This window comes from Enoplosus armatus, chromosome 1, assembly GCF_043641665.1.
Source record: "Enoplosus armatus isolate fEnoArm2 chromosome 1, fEnoArm2.hap1, whole genome shotgun sequence".
In the NCBI taxonomy this organism is placed as follows: domain Eukaryota; kingdom Metazoa; phylum Chordata; class Actinopteri; order Centrarchiformes; family Enoplosidae; genus Enoplosus; species Enoplosus armatus.
In genome coordinates this window covers 19,048,498-19,066,475 of record NC_092180.1, presented here as the reverse complement: position 1 = coordinate 19,066,475, position 17,978 = coordinate 19,048,498, and the positions used below count along the sequence as shown (strand labels likewise).

General features: G+C 40.0%; 1 protein-coding gene across 1 annotated transcript in view; it reads left to right on the top strand.

Moving 5' to 3' along the window:
* Positions 1-17,978, top strand: part of ush2a (Usher syndrome 2A (autosomal recessive, mild)) — a 190,163-nt gene that overhangs the window by 144,277 nt on the left and 27,908 nt on the right. The window contains exons 67-74 of the mRNA XM_070906384.1: positions 658-856; positions 7,885-7,992; positions 9,598-9,781; positions 12,054-12,211; positions 15,176-15,334; positions 15,857-16,019; positions 17,466-17,683; positions 17,776-17,912. Of these exons, the coding sequence (XP_070762485.1) occupies positions 658-856; positions 7,885-7,992; positions 9,598-9,781; positions 12,054-12,211; positions 15,176-15,334; positions 15,857-16,019; positions 17,466-17,683; positions 17,776-17,912 (1,326 nt within the window). The remainder of the gene's footprint in view (positions 1-657; positions 857-7,884; positions 7,993-9,597; positions 9,782-12,053; positions 12,212-15,175; positions 15,335-15,856; positions 16,020-17,465; positions 17,684-17,775; positions 17,913-17,978) is intronic.

The window sequence follows — 17,978 nt, the reverse complement described above, 5'->3', positions numbered from 1 at the left end:
CCTATCGGAAGTGCTTATTGCAGGTTGCATTGCTGAAGCAACTTTCAGTGGGATTCTTTGTCATGCTGAAATGTTAAAGTGATGGAGTATGTCAATGAAGGCAGGATATCCATGTTGCCATCAGAATGGGTGTTCTGGAGAGATGATCCTTAAACTGTCTGCAGACTGTACATATAGTAAGACATGTTAAAATATGGTAATAGTACATTCACTATGGTGGACAAATACAACAGCTCATTATGGTGCTACCAGTGTATAAAACATGTTTTTTCCATGATGCTGGTTGTGGATAGCTTTGGCTTCAGTTCTTCCCTGTTTTGGCTGTATTTGGTAGTAGGTTGAAATATAAAAATGTGTTGCTGCCCATATTTTACCCCTTTTTCTGTTTTATATTTTTGGAAATAAATTAAGTCTCCAGCAAATGTCTTTCTCTGTTGTCAACAAGGTCTTTATTACCCTAGAAAGAGTTTGTGTGTTTTTTATTGGGTTGTTATCATGTTAATTACATTAATAAATGATCACAGCAGAAATCCATCTGTTAAACCTTTTCTGTAAAATATCTGAAATGTGTTATTTTTTTATATATATTATATTTTTGTGTGCTTTCTTCTGTTTGTATCTCTGTGTGTGTTTCTGTGCCTCCATGTGTGTGTTTAGGTGTTGGCAGTGACAGTCCAGGGAGTCCCAGAGGGCATGCAGCCCCCAGTGGTTACAGCTTTAAGCCCCTCCTCCCTCCATGTGAGCTGGTCTGAACCGACTCGTCCCAATGGAGTCATACAACTGTACCACCTGAACCAGACTGCTGTCGGAACCATATTTACACACAATGATGGGCCCAGGAATTATACTGTGACTGGTAAGATTCTCAGATTATCAAATGCGTCACTTTTCCTCCTTTCTTCAATTCTCTCTCCCATTTTACCTCCTCTCCTCTTCCTCTAACCTTCTGATTACCCTCCCTTCTCTGTCCCTTTTTTCTCTCACTGTTTATTTCCTTCCTTTTGTTCCTCTCCTCCTCCTGTTCCTGCACCTCTCACTTCTTCTTTCCCTGCTTTCTTGCCTCCTCGCCTCACACTCCAGATATTCTTCCCTCTGCTCCTTTCCTTTGTCATCTGAGTCTACTCCTCCTCCTCTCTGCTTACCTGTCCACTCTTTTTCTCTCCTCCCCCTCTTCTTTTTTTCCCCTTTGTCAAGCATTTATTTATGTATGCTGCTTTCTGGAAGCCATCTAATGACTGAATTTACACCTGATTCCCGCCACGCTCTCTCTGGCCCAGCCCCTTACTCAGACACACACACACACACACACACACACACACACACACACACACACACACACACACACACACACACACACACACACACAGAAGAAACAAAAACACAACAAGTACAGAAGCACACTCATAAACATAGTAGACAGACACACAAGCTCAGGCTCACATACCTAAAAACACAAATATAAGTACATAAACAGCACAACAAAAGTAGTGTGAGACCCAGCGCTCTAACAAAACACTCAGAGTTCAGCATGTACACACACACTACGGAAGTGTTGGCTTGTCTTAGTATTGTACTGTAGATCTGCACAGAAACATGCTGGTGTCAGGACTGGGTGATTTGTGGGTCTTGTTTTATCTACCCTGAGGAGGAGCTGTGTAGCTGGCCCTCTGCCATCAGTCACAACACACACACACACACACACACACACTTACACATGCAGACACAAACACCTGCATGAAGCACTGTAAAGCAAACGTTTGTTGTCTGTATAAAAACTGAACATTTCAGAGACACAACAGGGAAATACCAATAGAATATTATTACTAGTCATACTTATGCACTTCTGGAATTGGAATAATTAAACTTAAAATCTAAACATTTAAAGTGTTTTAAAGCTGATTTGATTATTATATATTATATTATTATGGGTAAGAACCAAGTGATGACATCTTTTGAAGCTGAAATTCAGTGGCATTTTCCCTTCACAGCTCTCCTCTCTGCTCTGTCTTGGACTCAAACCAGGCATCGGCTTTGCCAGTAGCCAATAGACTATTCCCATGGTGCCTGTGGTTGGCTTGTATGGTCAGGAGTTGTGTGCGCACGAGCATGTGTGTTTGTATGTGTAGGCATGAGGCAAAGCAAACAACGCCAAATAGAGATGGTAATGTGCTGTAATACTGTACCAGCCCCATGTGCCAGTGTAAGCAACCAGCATGCGTGTGTGAAATTCCCCTGTCCCCCAGTGAGACACTGGAAAACCCTGCACATTCAGCCAAAACCACTACTGGGGCAGTCTCTCTCTCCCTTTTATCTTTCTCTCTCTCTCGCCCTCTCTGGTTTCTCCACATTGCAGCTCACTTTGGAACAACACATGTTACCGTTAGCAATAAGTTTCCTGTTTATTAATGTATGGCAGTCCTGTGTATTGATAGTAGACATACTGAGTCACAGTGTTTCACATTAACAAATGATCAGAAATGGATCAACTTTTGATTATATGATTTTTCCCAAACCAGACCTTCAGCTCAGAACAACCCTACTATATATGTAAACAATGCTTCACAAAATAGGCTTTTTTTTTAGGCTCACTTTCCTGTGTGCTCTTTCTCCTAATTTTGTATAGTTTGATTCAATAAAATAGAAATAAAAATACATAGATAGTATGTGCTGGTATTGTAATGAGTAACTGCCATTAAATCATAGCTGTTTAAACTGTTTCATGTGCACCCACAAATTGAAATACAAAAACAGTACAGTAACAAGTGAAACAGAGAGGTAGAGGTGGGGAGTGGAGTGAAGTGAGGAGTAACCTCAACAGTAAAATTAAGTAAAGAAGGAGAGACGAGAAAAATACACAAGCTGAGGGAATGAAAGGTGCACAGAGAGTGAAGGAGAAAAGGAAGAAGGAGTGGGACAGATGAAAAGATGGATAGATGTATCTAAGTGTTTTCAGTGAAATATGAACAGAAATAATTGCTGTGCTACTCCCTCATCCTTAATGTTTAATACGCCATTATTCATCTTCTCTGTATCCCTCCAACGGTTCTCACCGCTGTCAGAGACAGACGCTCAAAGAGCTCACACACTCACTCATTCAAACCACAGAAAGTGGAGACATTTTTTAGCTACAAAAATGTCGATTTTAGATTGAATCACACTTGCAGTGTTGTAACCTATTTGATCCAATGGAGTATTTTCTATCAAAATCACTTTGGTCTGTGGGGCATAATTTATCGAGAAAAGTTCATATAAATTGCCACAAAAAATATAACTGTAACACTACCCACCCGTGAATGGTACTTCACGCCTTTTATCAATCATTCAATAATTTCTCTGTAGTCTTACAATCAATGTAAATGTTACATATAATATTGTTGCTTCTAACTGGTTTGCACTGCTAGAATGAAAATTCCCAAAGTAAGCAGCGGCCTCTATGCTGCCAGAATCTATAATTATAAAAACAAATTTCCTGTTTATCAATGATTTGCCTTAGGAAAAGCAAGAAATAGACTCTTATTAATAGCTTTTTTAGCAGTTCTGAAAAGTGACACTTCATAGAAAGAATTAAGCACTACTGTACAAAGACACCCCATGTGAATCGATATTAAGTATTGCTATCATTAGCTCACAATGAAATATTGCCTGCAATTATATAGATTATGGCATTAATCATGTGTTTAATTGGTCTTTTGTAGGCTCATTATTAATTCAGAACAGCAGGGAATAGAGTATGTTCTTTTATTTATTAATGTGTTTCCCTCATAGTCCATGCTCTGATTGCTCCCTGCTATAGGTGCAGGTAGACACTGGAAAAGGAGCAGAGGGGTTAGACAAGAACTTTTCTTTTTATGTATCAATCCTGTCTTTCATGAGAAGTATCAACGTTACATTATGTAGAAAGAGTCTTTCATCCAACTCGTTAAAAACCACACTCTGTAGCCTGTCTGGTCTTTTAAAACTGGAGCAAAAGCACAAGTTTAGCAGGCTTGCAGTAAAAAGGTGGAACTCAATTGGACAGTTGGCAGTAAGGAAGGAGGTTGTCTGAGATATTGTGGACTTATTGTGGATACTTCAAGATTATGCTATTTCTCTGAAATCAAAACATATAATAGAACAGTAAACAAAGTAAGAACTGTCATCGATGTATTAAATCTTTGCAACACAAACTTTCTGGCCTTGTCTTCCACTCGAGATTTGTGCGTGCGTCTGTGGAAATTAAGTTGTTTTTATGTGTCCGTCTGTGCATATGCACTTGTGTGTGAATGTGCATATTTTGCACATGTATTGTGCAATAAGTTTTACCTGCAGGGCTGCTTGCTTAGGGGATCTCTGCGTTTGTGTGTGTGTGTGTGTGTGTGTGTGTGTGTGTGTGTGTGTGTGTGTGTGTGTGTGTGTGTGTGTGTGTGTGTTTCTATCCGTGTGAACCTGATCTCATTGTTCCACCCCAGACGGTCGCTGCATTAGGGAGCCACAGACAGGAAGTCAAACTCTTAATTATTTAGGAGAGGTGTTATCAAAGCTCTCCTCTCTCTCCTTCTCTCTCTCTTTTTTCTTTCGTTTTCTTGCTTGTTCTTGATGCATCATCTGTTCTTTTTCTGTTTCTCATGCAAATAAAGAACATTTTGTTTCTCTTACTGTCTCTTTGTTTCTTTTTCCTTGTTTAGCATTTCTTCTATGCTCCATTGTACCACCCCTCTCTTTCCTCTCTTTCTCTTATCTTTCCATTTCAGCCTCTTTCATGTCTTTCACAGCTGTCCTCTTATTCTCCTGCCGGCTTTCCCACCTTCTCTCCATCCTCTCTCTCTCTCTGTTTATGTGGTGTATCAGGTAACTGCTATGGTATTGCCTGTGCCCATCATCCTATCATATTCTCTAATGCAAACAGGGAACGGCAACCTGTCAAGAAAATGCCGTTTTAAATCAGTTACTTTTGCTGCAACACAGCAACACACACGGACACACACGGACACACACGGACACACACGGACACACACAGACACACATACACACACACTTGAAATCCACAACAACAGCCTAACAATCCGGACCCTTGTTTGTTGTCTTTTTCACATGCACAGTCTCTCTCTCTTTGACTTTTTATTTGAATGTAACTCTTTACTCTGTCTTCCTGCCAAACTCTCTCTCTCTTTCCCTCTCCGTCTCGCACAAACACACCGGTCTCCACTGTGTCCAGCTCTTGTGATGACAGTTACAGCCTTGTCTCACTCTGTGTTAGTGAGCCGCTGGCTGCTCACATCAAAACGCCCTCCACCAGTTTTTCACTTCCCGGTGATCACTGTTAAAATGATTGAAGCTTCCTCTGTCTTTCCATAATCAAGCACACATGTGTATGCACACACACTCTCTCTCTCCTTCTGTTGCGCACACACACACACACGCACGAAGGTAGACATGGCGTAGTTTCTTCAGCAGACCAACACTGCCCTCTTCAGGCTGAGAGTTAAAGGTAATTTGAAACAAACCAAGAAACATCAAAGGTGTGTGTGTGCGTGCGTGCGTGCGTGCGTGCGTGTGTGTGTGTGTGTTTTTGCATGTACACGTGTTGAATGAGAAGTATAGTTCTGTTTATTTTGGTTTATATTTGGTGGTTGGAGGATGAGGTGATGCTTTTTTAAGTTTTTCGGTCTTATAGTTCTTTTAGTTTCTGACTGTTTGCTCATTTTGTAAATCAACCTTTATAAGCTTGTTCTCTGATCAGTCCACTCTGCTTCCTGACCTGAGTTTAGGCAGTAATTAATAGGCATAGGCAACAGCATTTTCTTTATGCATGCAGATCTCATCTAATTTTCCCATAAAGTTGTCTACTTGTGGTCTGTGTTTTCATCCCCATTCTGACTCCCGTAGGGACGCTCTGTCTGTCTGTATGTAGGAACATGTAGTGAAGGGTTACTGCTGTATTCAGTGTTGCAACAAATGACATCACTTGCAGTGTAGATATCATTTACTATGCTAGAGTGCTCAAATGCATATACACACGCTTAGTTGCACAGTTAAATAGTGTAACAGAGCCTTACGCTTCAACCCTAGTACTTTCGTATGGCTGGCAGATTTCCTTTATTTAACCCAAACACAGGGCAACATTGGGAGGACATTTGCACACACACACACACACACACACACACACACACACACACACACACAAACACACACATTGATCAGAGGCTGGGTTAAGCGTGGCAGGCTGTGGGGCATGTTAAGCAGGCTAAGCAGTAGAAAGAGACGTGAGGAAACCGCGGTGAAGCCCTCCGCTGTGCATTAGACTGTGTGTGTGTGTGTGTGTATGTGGGTGTGTGTGTGTTGGTGCACATGTTCTCTGCCGTCAACACAGGGTGGCTACCAACATGTATATAGCAGCTGAGACACAGTAGGGTGTCCCTCTCTGTTTCTCAGCCACCAAATATACACAGTTGGAAACACCAATAGATAATTTAGATTATTAGCTAAATTATATCATAAAGATGTTTTTTTTACACTTAGTAAAATGTTGGTCTTTTTTCACTAAATTACAGGCGTGATAACTCATTTGTGACATTAGATTCCCACACTGGCTATTTGCCCTTCAATACTAAACATACAGAAGGAGAGATATTAAAAAGAAGAAATTTCAGATTTATGTAAAAAAAAAAAAAAAAAAATGTTTATAAGTCTGTTAATGTATATATGTCTGTTAAGCAGGATTAATTTTTTTTGTCTAAAATGTATGTTATAATGAAACATATCAGTAGGTATGAAAACAGAATTAGCCTAATGTTTCTGAATATTAAAACATATTTATCTCATCTATCATAAATCAGTAATGTTGTAAAATATGTATTACTTCACCTAAGATAGAGCAGATTTAAGGCGGAAATAAAGAATTCAATACACTATTATGCAATGCCAAAGCCTGTTTTTGCAGTCATCCTTTTGAAATAAAGTCATTTTAGTTCTTTCATTTTCCCTTGAATTTGATTTGTTAGCTGTTGTATGCTGTCAGCTGAGTGAAGGACCATAAAACATCCAGTCAACCCGCATGACAACATTAAGGATTTGCATGCGTCCATTCATCCTCATCCATCCACCGTACATCAAGAACCAGGCAGAAAATATATGTGAAGAAAACAAAGGTTTTCAATCACCAGAAAGTGGTTCAAGCTCGAGGATAACTTTCTTTAGGTACATATAGGATTTTTTAGCAACTTCCAGTATTTAAATTGTATTTTTACTATATAAGGTTCAATATAACACCAAACACCAAGATTTCCTGTGTTTGCAGTTAAAGGACCACTCAGTCGCTATGTGATTTCTTTTAGACTGCATAGCGGGTGCCTATAAATAAATCATGTCTGGACGCTGTAGCCTAAACGCATACCGAGGTATCATAATTATCATAGATCAAAAGCTGATGACATTACAGCGTTGGACCGGTCCTATCCCATGTCAGTTCCGCGGCTGCCCATCTTTACGTTGTTTCATTATTGAGTTATGGCATGCATAATTTAACACCGACAGATATGGATCCATCCGTTGAGAGACTGTGGAAAGAACAGAGGGAGGGAGAGTGAAACGGAGAGAGAGAGAGAGAAAAAAAAAACAGTTGGGTAGAGAGCTAATGAAACGGGCCGTGTAGGCTTTCCTCTGTTTTTTACTTTGTCACCTATTTCTCATTTTGTTGTTTGTCTTCTCTTCCTCTTTATCCCCTCATACTGCTTATCCCTCTGTCTATCTCATTGTTTGAAAAAGTCATCTGCACAGTTTATTGTGATGAGAGTAAAAAGGAATCAGGACATAGGCAATGTGTGTGCAATTTTCCATCTTGTATGTGCGTATAAGTGTTACGATTCATCCTTTGTGATTTTATTCATACATGTTTGTGTGCTACAGGTTTGCAGCCGTACACCGACTACAGTTTTGTGCTGGTGGCCTGTACAGCTATTGGATGTGGAGCCAGCTTACCTTCCATAGGACGCACCCTGCAAACCCTCCCTGCTGGTAAACACGCACACGCACACACACGCACACACTTAGGAATATCCTGGAGATTCTGCAAATGACAAATTAAGTGGTCAATCTGATTCCACAGGTCTCAAACACTTCATTCCTGTCAGATACCAGACAAATTTAAGACAGGAATCTGCCATACAATAATATACAGCTAATGTCAAATATGACAGAAACACATAAAAATGATACATTTACAAAAGATTTGTGTTTGTATTTTTGCTTTTTTGCTGACAGATTACTAATAATAATATTTTGAATTATTCTAAACATATAATTGATTATTATAAAAGCTAATTTTCATTAATTGGTGGACCACAAACAATATCAGAATGTATATTATCTTATATTATCATTTTGATAAATACTGAAATGCAGCAATAGCTCTTGTATTTTGTTTTCTATGGCTTCTTTACTGATTTCCTGTTTTAGATATTTCCTCTCTTTTCCCGCTCCGCTCTTCTCACGTCTCTTCTCTCCTCCCACTGCTCTCCTTTTTTTAATCCTCCCCCTCTCTTGTCCTTCTTTGGTCTCCCTACACAATATCGCGCTACCCTTCACCTTTATCTCTCTCTCTCTTATTCCTCACTGTTGACTACAGTGGAACAAAGTATTATTTTGTTGCCTGACTAAAACGGTGTCATGGATTTTTATTTATTTATGAACTTCAACCAGGAGGATTTTTTCTCTTCATTAACTTCTCATTTGTTTGTTTTCTCCTTCTCTCTTGTCTCTCTTCTATCTTGATCTTTCCCTCATCTGTTTTGTTTTTTTCCGTCTTCTCTACTCGTCTTCTCTTACATCTTGTTTCTCCTCCTCTTGAAAACCTACTGCACATTTATCTCTTTATTTTAAATATCTCATTCTTTCTCCCTGTGCACCTTTTTAACCCTTGTTTCCCTCCTTATCTATTGCATCTTTTGTCTTTCTTTTCCTCGTCTGATCTATTTATTTATTTTTTTTATATGGGCCTTATTTTATTTTTATTATTTTATATTTTTCTCCTTCCCACCACTCCCCACACTTATCTTTGTGTCTAAATGTCCTCTACATACATTTTATGTCCTCTTAAATACATTAATCTGTGTGATTGGCATGGTTATATATTAGTAAACAAATTCTATTCTAATTAAATGTTAATTAAACTCTTCCTGCACACAGGCAAATGGTTGAGTTTTAGACCATTTGTGTTTTTCTTAATTTCAAATGATGAAATTCTTCAGAATTTAGTATTTAGTATTGCCTGTCCTATAGTCTGTCCTTCCCTGGCTCATTATTGTCTCATGAGAAAACTTTGCCTTCAGCCGTGCCTCGATCATTTGTTAATCTGCATTCTCTCACAAATAAATGTCAGTATTCTAAATGGCCAGTTAACAAAAGAGTGATTCAACCTGTCCTAAGTTAATGAATTAACAAGCTTTTAGATTTGCTGTTGTACACTTTGGTGTGAGGACGGTCACTGTTGTGTACATGAGGTGATGCACTTTACTTTTAGGTTGTTTGAAATAAACATAAAGAAGAGATACTAATTAATGATAGTTGCCAGATGTGGAGAACACTCACTCCGTGCTCTTCTTTCCCTCTTTGTTTCTCTAGGTGTATGGTCAAGGCCCAGACATCTGATAATAAACACATCTGCGGTGGAGCTGTACTGGGATCAGCCACTCCACCCCAATGGACACATCTCCCAGTACAGACTGAACAGAGATGGTCGCACTATTTTTACCGGAGACCACCGTGACCAGAATTATACTGACACTGGACTCCTGCCAAACCGCAGGTAGAGAGCATCCACTCGCACACTTGACACACACACATGAATGCAAACTGGTGCACATGGGTAGAAGTCACACACATGCATGAACACACTTCACTTGTAGCTTCATAATTAATCATCCCCCTAATTCCTAAATTTTTCCATTCGAGTGTTTGCGTGTTTATATCGGGGTCACCCTGTTTTAAAAGCTCTCCTATCGTCCCATCCGTGTCTCTCTCTCAGGACTGCACTCTGTATATGTCTGTTTGTGTCATTTAATGAGCAAATATTTGACATGCCAATGACAGACGCAAACATTACCGCACACATGCACACACACATTAAAATCACAAATCAGATCTGGCTTTTGCTTACAGACAGCAGTGGAGCGTAGATTTTATTTATCTGTTTATTTTCATTTAACCTTTATTAATCCGTTTCTTTTTTCCAAGATGGATTTTCTGTTTTAATTAAGGGAGTGTAAAACGATACCCCCTCTCCTCCCCCTTTCTCTCTCTCTCTCTCTCTCTCTCTCTCTCCTCGGCCTTCTACCTCCCGAGACAATTTCTCTTTACCCCAAATAGAATTCTTGGGATAACACCCTGCAGTCCTCCAATCTCCTCTATGTGTGTGTGAAAGAGGAAGGAAGGAAGAAAGGAGATAGGACTGTGTGTGTGTGACGTTTAATTTTCCCTAATTCCAGATAGTCTGCCAGAAGGCATTCCCGTCCCGACCCTTCGCTTCTCATCACTTGTCTCGCTTCCTATTCACTTCTCTTTCCTCTCACCCTCCCTCCCCTCCCATCCTTTCCCTCTTACCTCATTCCCTTCCTCCTTTCCTTCTTTTCCCAATTTAGCCCCGCGCCAAGAATTACACAGGGAGCACCAGCCCCATTATCCAGGCAGACTTGTGTGTGTTTTTTCCCCGCGTGTGTGTGTGTCAGTGTGTACCCACGCATGCCTTTCTGTGTGTGCATGTGTCTGTGCATGAGACTGCTCAAAGTGGCCATTGATTATTTATGACAATGTTGATTAGCTGTCACTTTGCTTCGGCAGCCCAGGAAGTGTCTAAGATGACGAGAGAATTAACCTATTCCCTCTGGCTGGCCCCGCAGGACAGACACACTCACACACACATACTCGCTCACCGATTACCTACCACACACACACCATTTCACTTTTGATATCCCAAGGCGGTGTTTACATTTAAGTAAATATCTTCCAGTGATGAAGTGTTTAAATTCATTCTCCCACTGAAACCTTATGCCATGATAAAACTCTCCCTCTCCATCACACTCAGTCTCTGCTTCGCTCTCTTCCTTCCTCTTTTTTTCTCTTTTTGCCGTAGTTTGCCTCTCAGTGAGGTGTATTTATTTATATTTTTCTCTCTGTGTGTATGTGAAAGTAACATATGAGTAGTTTTAATACCTTTTCCTGACTGTGTTCTAACCCACTGCAGAGGTGCTAATGGCCTCCAGTTTAAAACATTCTGCGCAGGAACAATAACCCAACACCGCCGCCTATTAATGCATGTGTGCCGGAGTTTATAGCAAATTAAAGGCTTTTAATGTTAAATGGTGGCCCACTTACACAGCTAATGTAAGCTTTAGCACCAGCCAGCCACACGCTCTTAAAAGGGAAATCTATCTTATGATGTCATGGGGGAGAGAGGTAGCGAGTGGGGCGAGTGGGGCGAGAGAGGCAGCGAGACAGATGAAAGAGAGAGAGAGAGAGAGAGAGGGGAGTCTACGACGGAGAGGGAAAAAGAGGAAGAAATGGACCTCAAGTGTATGAGCTTACACACAATGTCCACACAAATATACATAGGTTTGAATTAATTTGCAGGGGCCGGCTGCGAGAGGCCATGATTTCTGTGACAGGTTGTTTTAATTTATCAATTAATCACAAATAGAAAGCAGACCTGATGCTGTGCTCCTTAATTATGTTGGGTGGAAAAGCAGATTAATATATTTCAGGGAATGTGGTGTGGGAAGATGACATATGTAACACATAATAAACTAAACATATATTCGGGACAAGTGGGTAACAAACTGGTGGAAAATGCTAAGACATTTTAGGATATATTTGGAATATATTAATAAAATTCCCTTTCCTTATACTATGACTGTCCAAGCCATGATCCCGGCCACGTCCTGATATGTGTTCTGTATACATTGGTGTTGTTTTGTGTGAAACTTCCCCTTTAACAATGTCTTTCTGCATATTCTTTCCTTCTCCCTTGATCCCTCATCTCTTTGCTGCTTTCTCCACCCCTCTTTACTCCGCCATCTCTTCAGGTATGTGTATGAGCTGGGGGCCAGTACAGGGGGTGGGACGGGTGTGAGCGACAAATATATTGTACAAACACCAGTTTCGTGCCCCACTGGGATCCAGCCTCCCCACAATGTGACAGTGTCGGGCCCTCACTTCATCTCTCTTGCCTGGACCCCTCCTGGTGAGTAGCTATCCAAATGGATGGAAAATTGTTTTTAGTGGAAAGTATTTAGTTTGAATCAGGCATCACAGATTAGACAGTTTGTTTTGATAGATAGAACTCAATTGTTTGTTAATGATGATTTATATAAACTGAGGTGTATTCTGTCCTCCTAACAGTGTTTAATCACATGTGTATCTCATCTCCAGAAATAATTTCAAAAGCCTGTTCAAAGGTCAAAGATGAGCAGCTGTGTCGCATTTAAAAAATTCAAACAAAGTTGATCTGCTGTTGATGATATTATTGAAAGAAAACAGGGAATTTACATTAGGGAAAAACATTTCCAGAACCAGAAGCTCCTTCCACTTCTCAACTCTACTGGTGCTTGGATGTGTCATTAACTAATCAAACCTCTGACCTATTCTGTGATTGACTGCACAAAGTCACTTAACCAACGTTTTATGGTGGCATTGTGGTCACTGAGAATGTTTACCAGAACATTTCTTCACAGAGAGCCAAAGGGGCTCAATTCAGTGTTTGTAAGAATTTAAAATCTGTTTTCAGAAGGGAGGACTGCATTTCTTAAGCCCTCTAACTTAGAAACCCATAAACACACACACACTGTGGCAAGAGCTTTTCTAAATAAAACCGCAGAATGAGAATTTATTTCATTTTCTTGCGATTATTTCCTGAGATAAAACAGAAACTGGGAATAGAGTTAACGTGATACATACAGTATCTGACCACACATAAATGTTTTTACAGGAAGTGATTTCCCAATAATTTAAATGTTTTGCACAACACTGAAACAGTGGGTGTCACATTCAAGGCAGAAAACATTTTTACTCACCATATTAAAGTTTTTCCTCGATGTGAATCACTTCTTCCTCTGATATGAGGAGACAGAGAGAGGGGTCAGACTGAAACAAAAGCCTTGAGTAGTTTTCCATTCACCCTCTGGCCTCTCAAGACCTGGACACACACACATACACAGGTTTACATGAGCATACACTCAGGGCTGAGTTTCATGCTTATGGAGCAGTGATTGTCTGCCCTAACCCATCTATCATTGACTATTACTCTCTCATTAGGCTGATTTCCTATCTCAGAAACCGCTTATAGGGCCAACTAGCACTTCAGACACTTCGCTCTGTTGTGTGTGGGTGTGTGTGTCTTTTGTTTCTGTATATTTGTGTTTATGCATGCATCTTTTATACGTGTGTGTGTGTGTGTGTGTGTGTGTGTGTGTGTGTGTGTGTGTGTGTGTGTGTGTGTGTGTGCATATGTGTGTGCACGTTACTGAGGAGACATTTCCATAGGCAGGCCTATTCTATCGTCATTACGGGTTGATTTTAAAGGTGAGGAAATATCAGCTGGGTTCTCACGCTTGGTTAACTCCCTGAGCCCAGAGTCTGGAGTGTTTTCGACTTGTGTTTGTGTGTGTATGTGTGTGTATGTATGTGTACCTGCAAGTCTGTCTGCCAGTGTGTCTGTCTGTGTGTACGCACATGCATATGTGTTTGTGGCATCATATGCATACATTGACTGCAAAAGTACTGACGTATGGCTATTAAAGAGACATTTACTCTAGGATCAATGTGTGTGTATGTGTGTATGGTTTTGGTTGTATGTAAGTGTACATGGGTGCATTTGTAATTATGGGTATCGTGTGTGTGAAATAGAAGATGACAAAGCAGCTGATTGGTTGTAAATAATAGAACTTAAATATCAGGGATGATTAAACCTGTATGTCTGAGCAACAAGCTGATGAAAGGGAGATGCAGTATGACCCCTATGTGTGTGTGTGCTCACACATAAATATGCCTTAGTGTGTGTGTTTGTGTGTGTGGAGGGTGTGAAAGTGTGTTAATGCAGCCAAAGTGTGCTCATATAAAAAGCTCCATGTGCTGAAGTCAAAGGTGTGTGTGTGTGTGTGTGTTAGTGCAGGTGCATGATGTGTGCATATGTGAGTTGGGGGGTGAATAATTGAAGTCTTTCATTTGTCTGGTAATCAGTTCGTTCTCGAGATATCCAGAGTTCATGAATGTTGAATAACCCATCACAATACAGTTGGCCTGAATTATGGAAAAACCTCCGGTGAGAATATTAACAAAGTCTAGGTGCGTGTGTGTATCTGTGTGGGTGTTTCTGTATGTATACATTTGTGTGTTTTTGTCTGGCTGTGAGGCCACAGTGCCAGGATTGTGAAGGCAACATTAGTCAGCTATAAGACAAAAATCTGAGAAATATATAGATGTACTTGTAGGAAATCATATACTGTACAGATAGTTGTTTATTTACTTACGTTTATTCATATCCAACATTTTTTTTAAGTGCAAACTACAACTTTAAATTATCAAATACAAACATTTGATCTTAACTTCTTTCTATATACAATACAATTTTGTCATTGTAAAGTTACCTAACGTGACCACGTTCCACAATTTTCAGGCAGTATGCAACATGGAGTAAGACTTCCTTGACTGTGTGTATAAATTGTCAATTAAAATCAACAGAGTTAAGATCTTATTTACCTTATAATGCAGACGAATACGCTGTCATCTGCCTTTTTGTAGTATAGTGGGCCTGATGCAGTCTATTTAGGCTGAATGCAATTTTTTTGCAATTTGAAGTGCACAATGACCTTCAGATGTTTTTATTCCATGCCCCCGTTTTTAAACATACTTTTCTGGGCATCAAGAGGCAAATGTAGGTCATTGAAGTACTTCGCTCATCTACACCTGTGGTGGCAATACAGAGGAAGCATTTTCTACAACTACTGTCTAATAATTTAAGATAACTACAAGTTGTGGCACACTTTATAATAACACTTTTATGGTCAGCTTAGTGTTTCCTTCTGGATTGATGAAATGTAAAATTCCATCATTCATCTTGCTTTTTTGTTTCAGTTTCAAACGCACCCCCACCAAAAACATAACTAACTATAGGTAATCATACCCTGTGTGTCTTTCTTCATTTACACAGCTCGGCTCATCAGCAGCCAGCCCGTGAACTACAACATCCTGTTAAATCCAGGAAGTGACAGAGCCATAATGCGTCATGCTGGGCATGACCTGCACCTCACTGTGACAGGTCTAGAGCCATTCACCACCTACTACATCAGAGTGCAGGCCTGTCAAATTGGTAAGTTTTTGATTATACTAATTTCAGGTTGAAAGATTTACTATCCTTAATAAGACAATTAGTCGTGCACCATAAAATAAATAAAAAGCCTCATACATTGTTAAGTTGAGGAATAGCATAGATAAACTGCAACACTGTCCTCTGCAAAGCTGCCCACTGAAATGTTCATGCAGTACATTGAGACATATAACCAGTGTCTGCTTTATTATGTATACCAGTACTGGTAAATCCCCCCTTTTTCCTCAGGAATTTGGTTGGTTAAAGCAGCTAGATTTATCTCAGTGGCCATTAAAGATGGCCAAACAAATTAAAAGACCTCTGCTGTGGCTAACCAGTCATTAAACAAAGATGTTCATCTGTAGCTAATAGCCTTTTTCCACTTAACATAGCATAGCCTGCTTTAATTTTAAGATATATTATTGATCTGATTTGTTAATGTAAATGAAACAAATGCAGCGACGTGACGTGTTCCTATAAATGTGTGTGTTTTGTGACAAATTGCTCCTGTTTCGCCCCTTGGAGAGGGGTGTGGAGTAGGAGAGGGTGTGTATGTTCGCACTTTGGAGGCCACACCAGAAGGTCTGGAGTCCCCCACATTAAAGGCAGCTGGAGCTAATGTCCTGGAGATCCACTGGTTGCCCCCCCAAAAACCCAATGGACTCATCACATCCTACCATATATACAGGTAACATACACACACACATACAAAAATGAAAACGTGCATTGCATGTGCAGTACACTGAGACATATAGTGTCTGCATGTTTAAAATTAGAGAGAAGAATATCTGTGACATCTTATGTGCAGGGTGCAACCCGATTTCATGTACAGTACTTGTACACATCATTGGTGTACTCAGCTATTTGTATATTTGTGGTCCAGCTGTGAGCTTTGCATATTTTTTCTCCATTTTCTTAACCTGTGAAATTAAAAAAAGCCGTTTTCACCCACAAAAATCATAGTTGAGCATCCATTTCTGAAGAAAGAACATACAATGTGTCTTGTTTACAGCAAGGCTTTTTTGATTATGACAGAGTTTATAGAAAGTGGATGATGAAGTGTAGACAGCAGTCATGAAAACAACTACACAATACACAAAGCTGCTTTCATATTGTTGTGTACTACAAACCAATGTGTTCATGTGCTTACATTATCTACTCAGTCTATCACTACAACACTAATGAACCAGACACATAATATACGTATTTACTGTTATATACAGAAAAGCGTAGAGGTTTTGATGACGTGTGTTCAGGCAAATGTCTACTTACCAATCTACGTACTTTGTGTGTGTGCATGTGCATGTGCATCTGCGCATGTGTATTAATGCATGCTGAAGGTCGTGGTCCGCTTGTTGACCAAAGAGTGTGTGATCTGTATGCAGGGTCAGACCAGACTAAGCCCTTTAAGTCCTCAGGAAACACACATTAGCATAGCACTTCACACACACAAACACACACACACTGACACACCTGGCATGATCAGACTCAGGCAGACAGCGACTTGGATAAAATAGGAAAATCTCTCTCTTTCTCTCTCTCACACTCACACCTGAAGCCCGACATAATCACAGACAAAGAGGCTTGCCAAGACATCAGGGTGCTTGCATCAGCCAGTGACTTACAAATGATGTTTAAGACGTGATGTTACATTTTTTATTTCAATTCCACACAAACTAAGTCTGCATATTTTCAGTGCACTAAAGTATGCTAAGCTACTTTTAGATAACATACTTTTTTTCAGTTTTGAGCATAATTCAAGTATATTTATATTGCGAATATACATAAGGTAAAACATTGATATACTTTCAGTACGGTGCAAAAACGTGTGCTTTGAAAATATTGCACTATTTTGGTAACTAAAGGTTGCTAAAATACATAAAAAAAACAATACTTTATCGATAATTCAAATTCTAGTAGTTAAGTGCAGCGTAAGTGGTTTTAATTTAACATAACTTTTAGTATATTCATTTTAGATAAATCAAAAGTATACTGAAATGTATGAAACATATTTTCAGAACATATACTTATATATATATATATATATATATATATATATACTACGTTTTATTTATTTGGGCTATAAGGAATAAACCTTGCTGAATGGCTGATCCAAGTTTCCATTCTATTATAGGCGTCCAGAGGGAACTGAGGGGGAGCTGCTGGTTTTCATCTGGTCCAGTGGGCCGCTGGAGTTTTTTGATGCAAGCCCAGACCTGCAACCCTTCAGCTACTTCCAGTACAGGGTTCGCTCCTACAACTCCAGAGGCTCAGTTCTGAGCCAGTGGGCATCAGCTCAGACCTTACAGGCAGAACCTCAAGATATGGCCCCTCCCTCTGTCACACCCACCGGTGAGTTCACCAAGTCACATTAATACTGGTAAGGCATAAATGTTCTTGTATTGAAACGCTGTAACAGTCCCGCATGCTGTGCACTTTGACAGGCGCATACTCAGCCCATCTGAAATGGAGTGAACCTGGACGGCCCAACGGTCTCATTTCCCATTATAGACTGGTTTACAAGAAGTACCAACAGGACCCAACGCTCAACTCAACTGCTGTTACTGCTCTCACTGTGGAGGTAAATGCACACATACTCATAGATGCACACACACACAGTGAATGCTAGATGATAGGAGCCTGTATG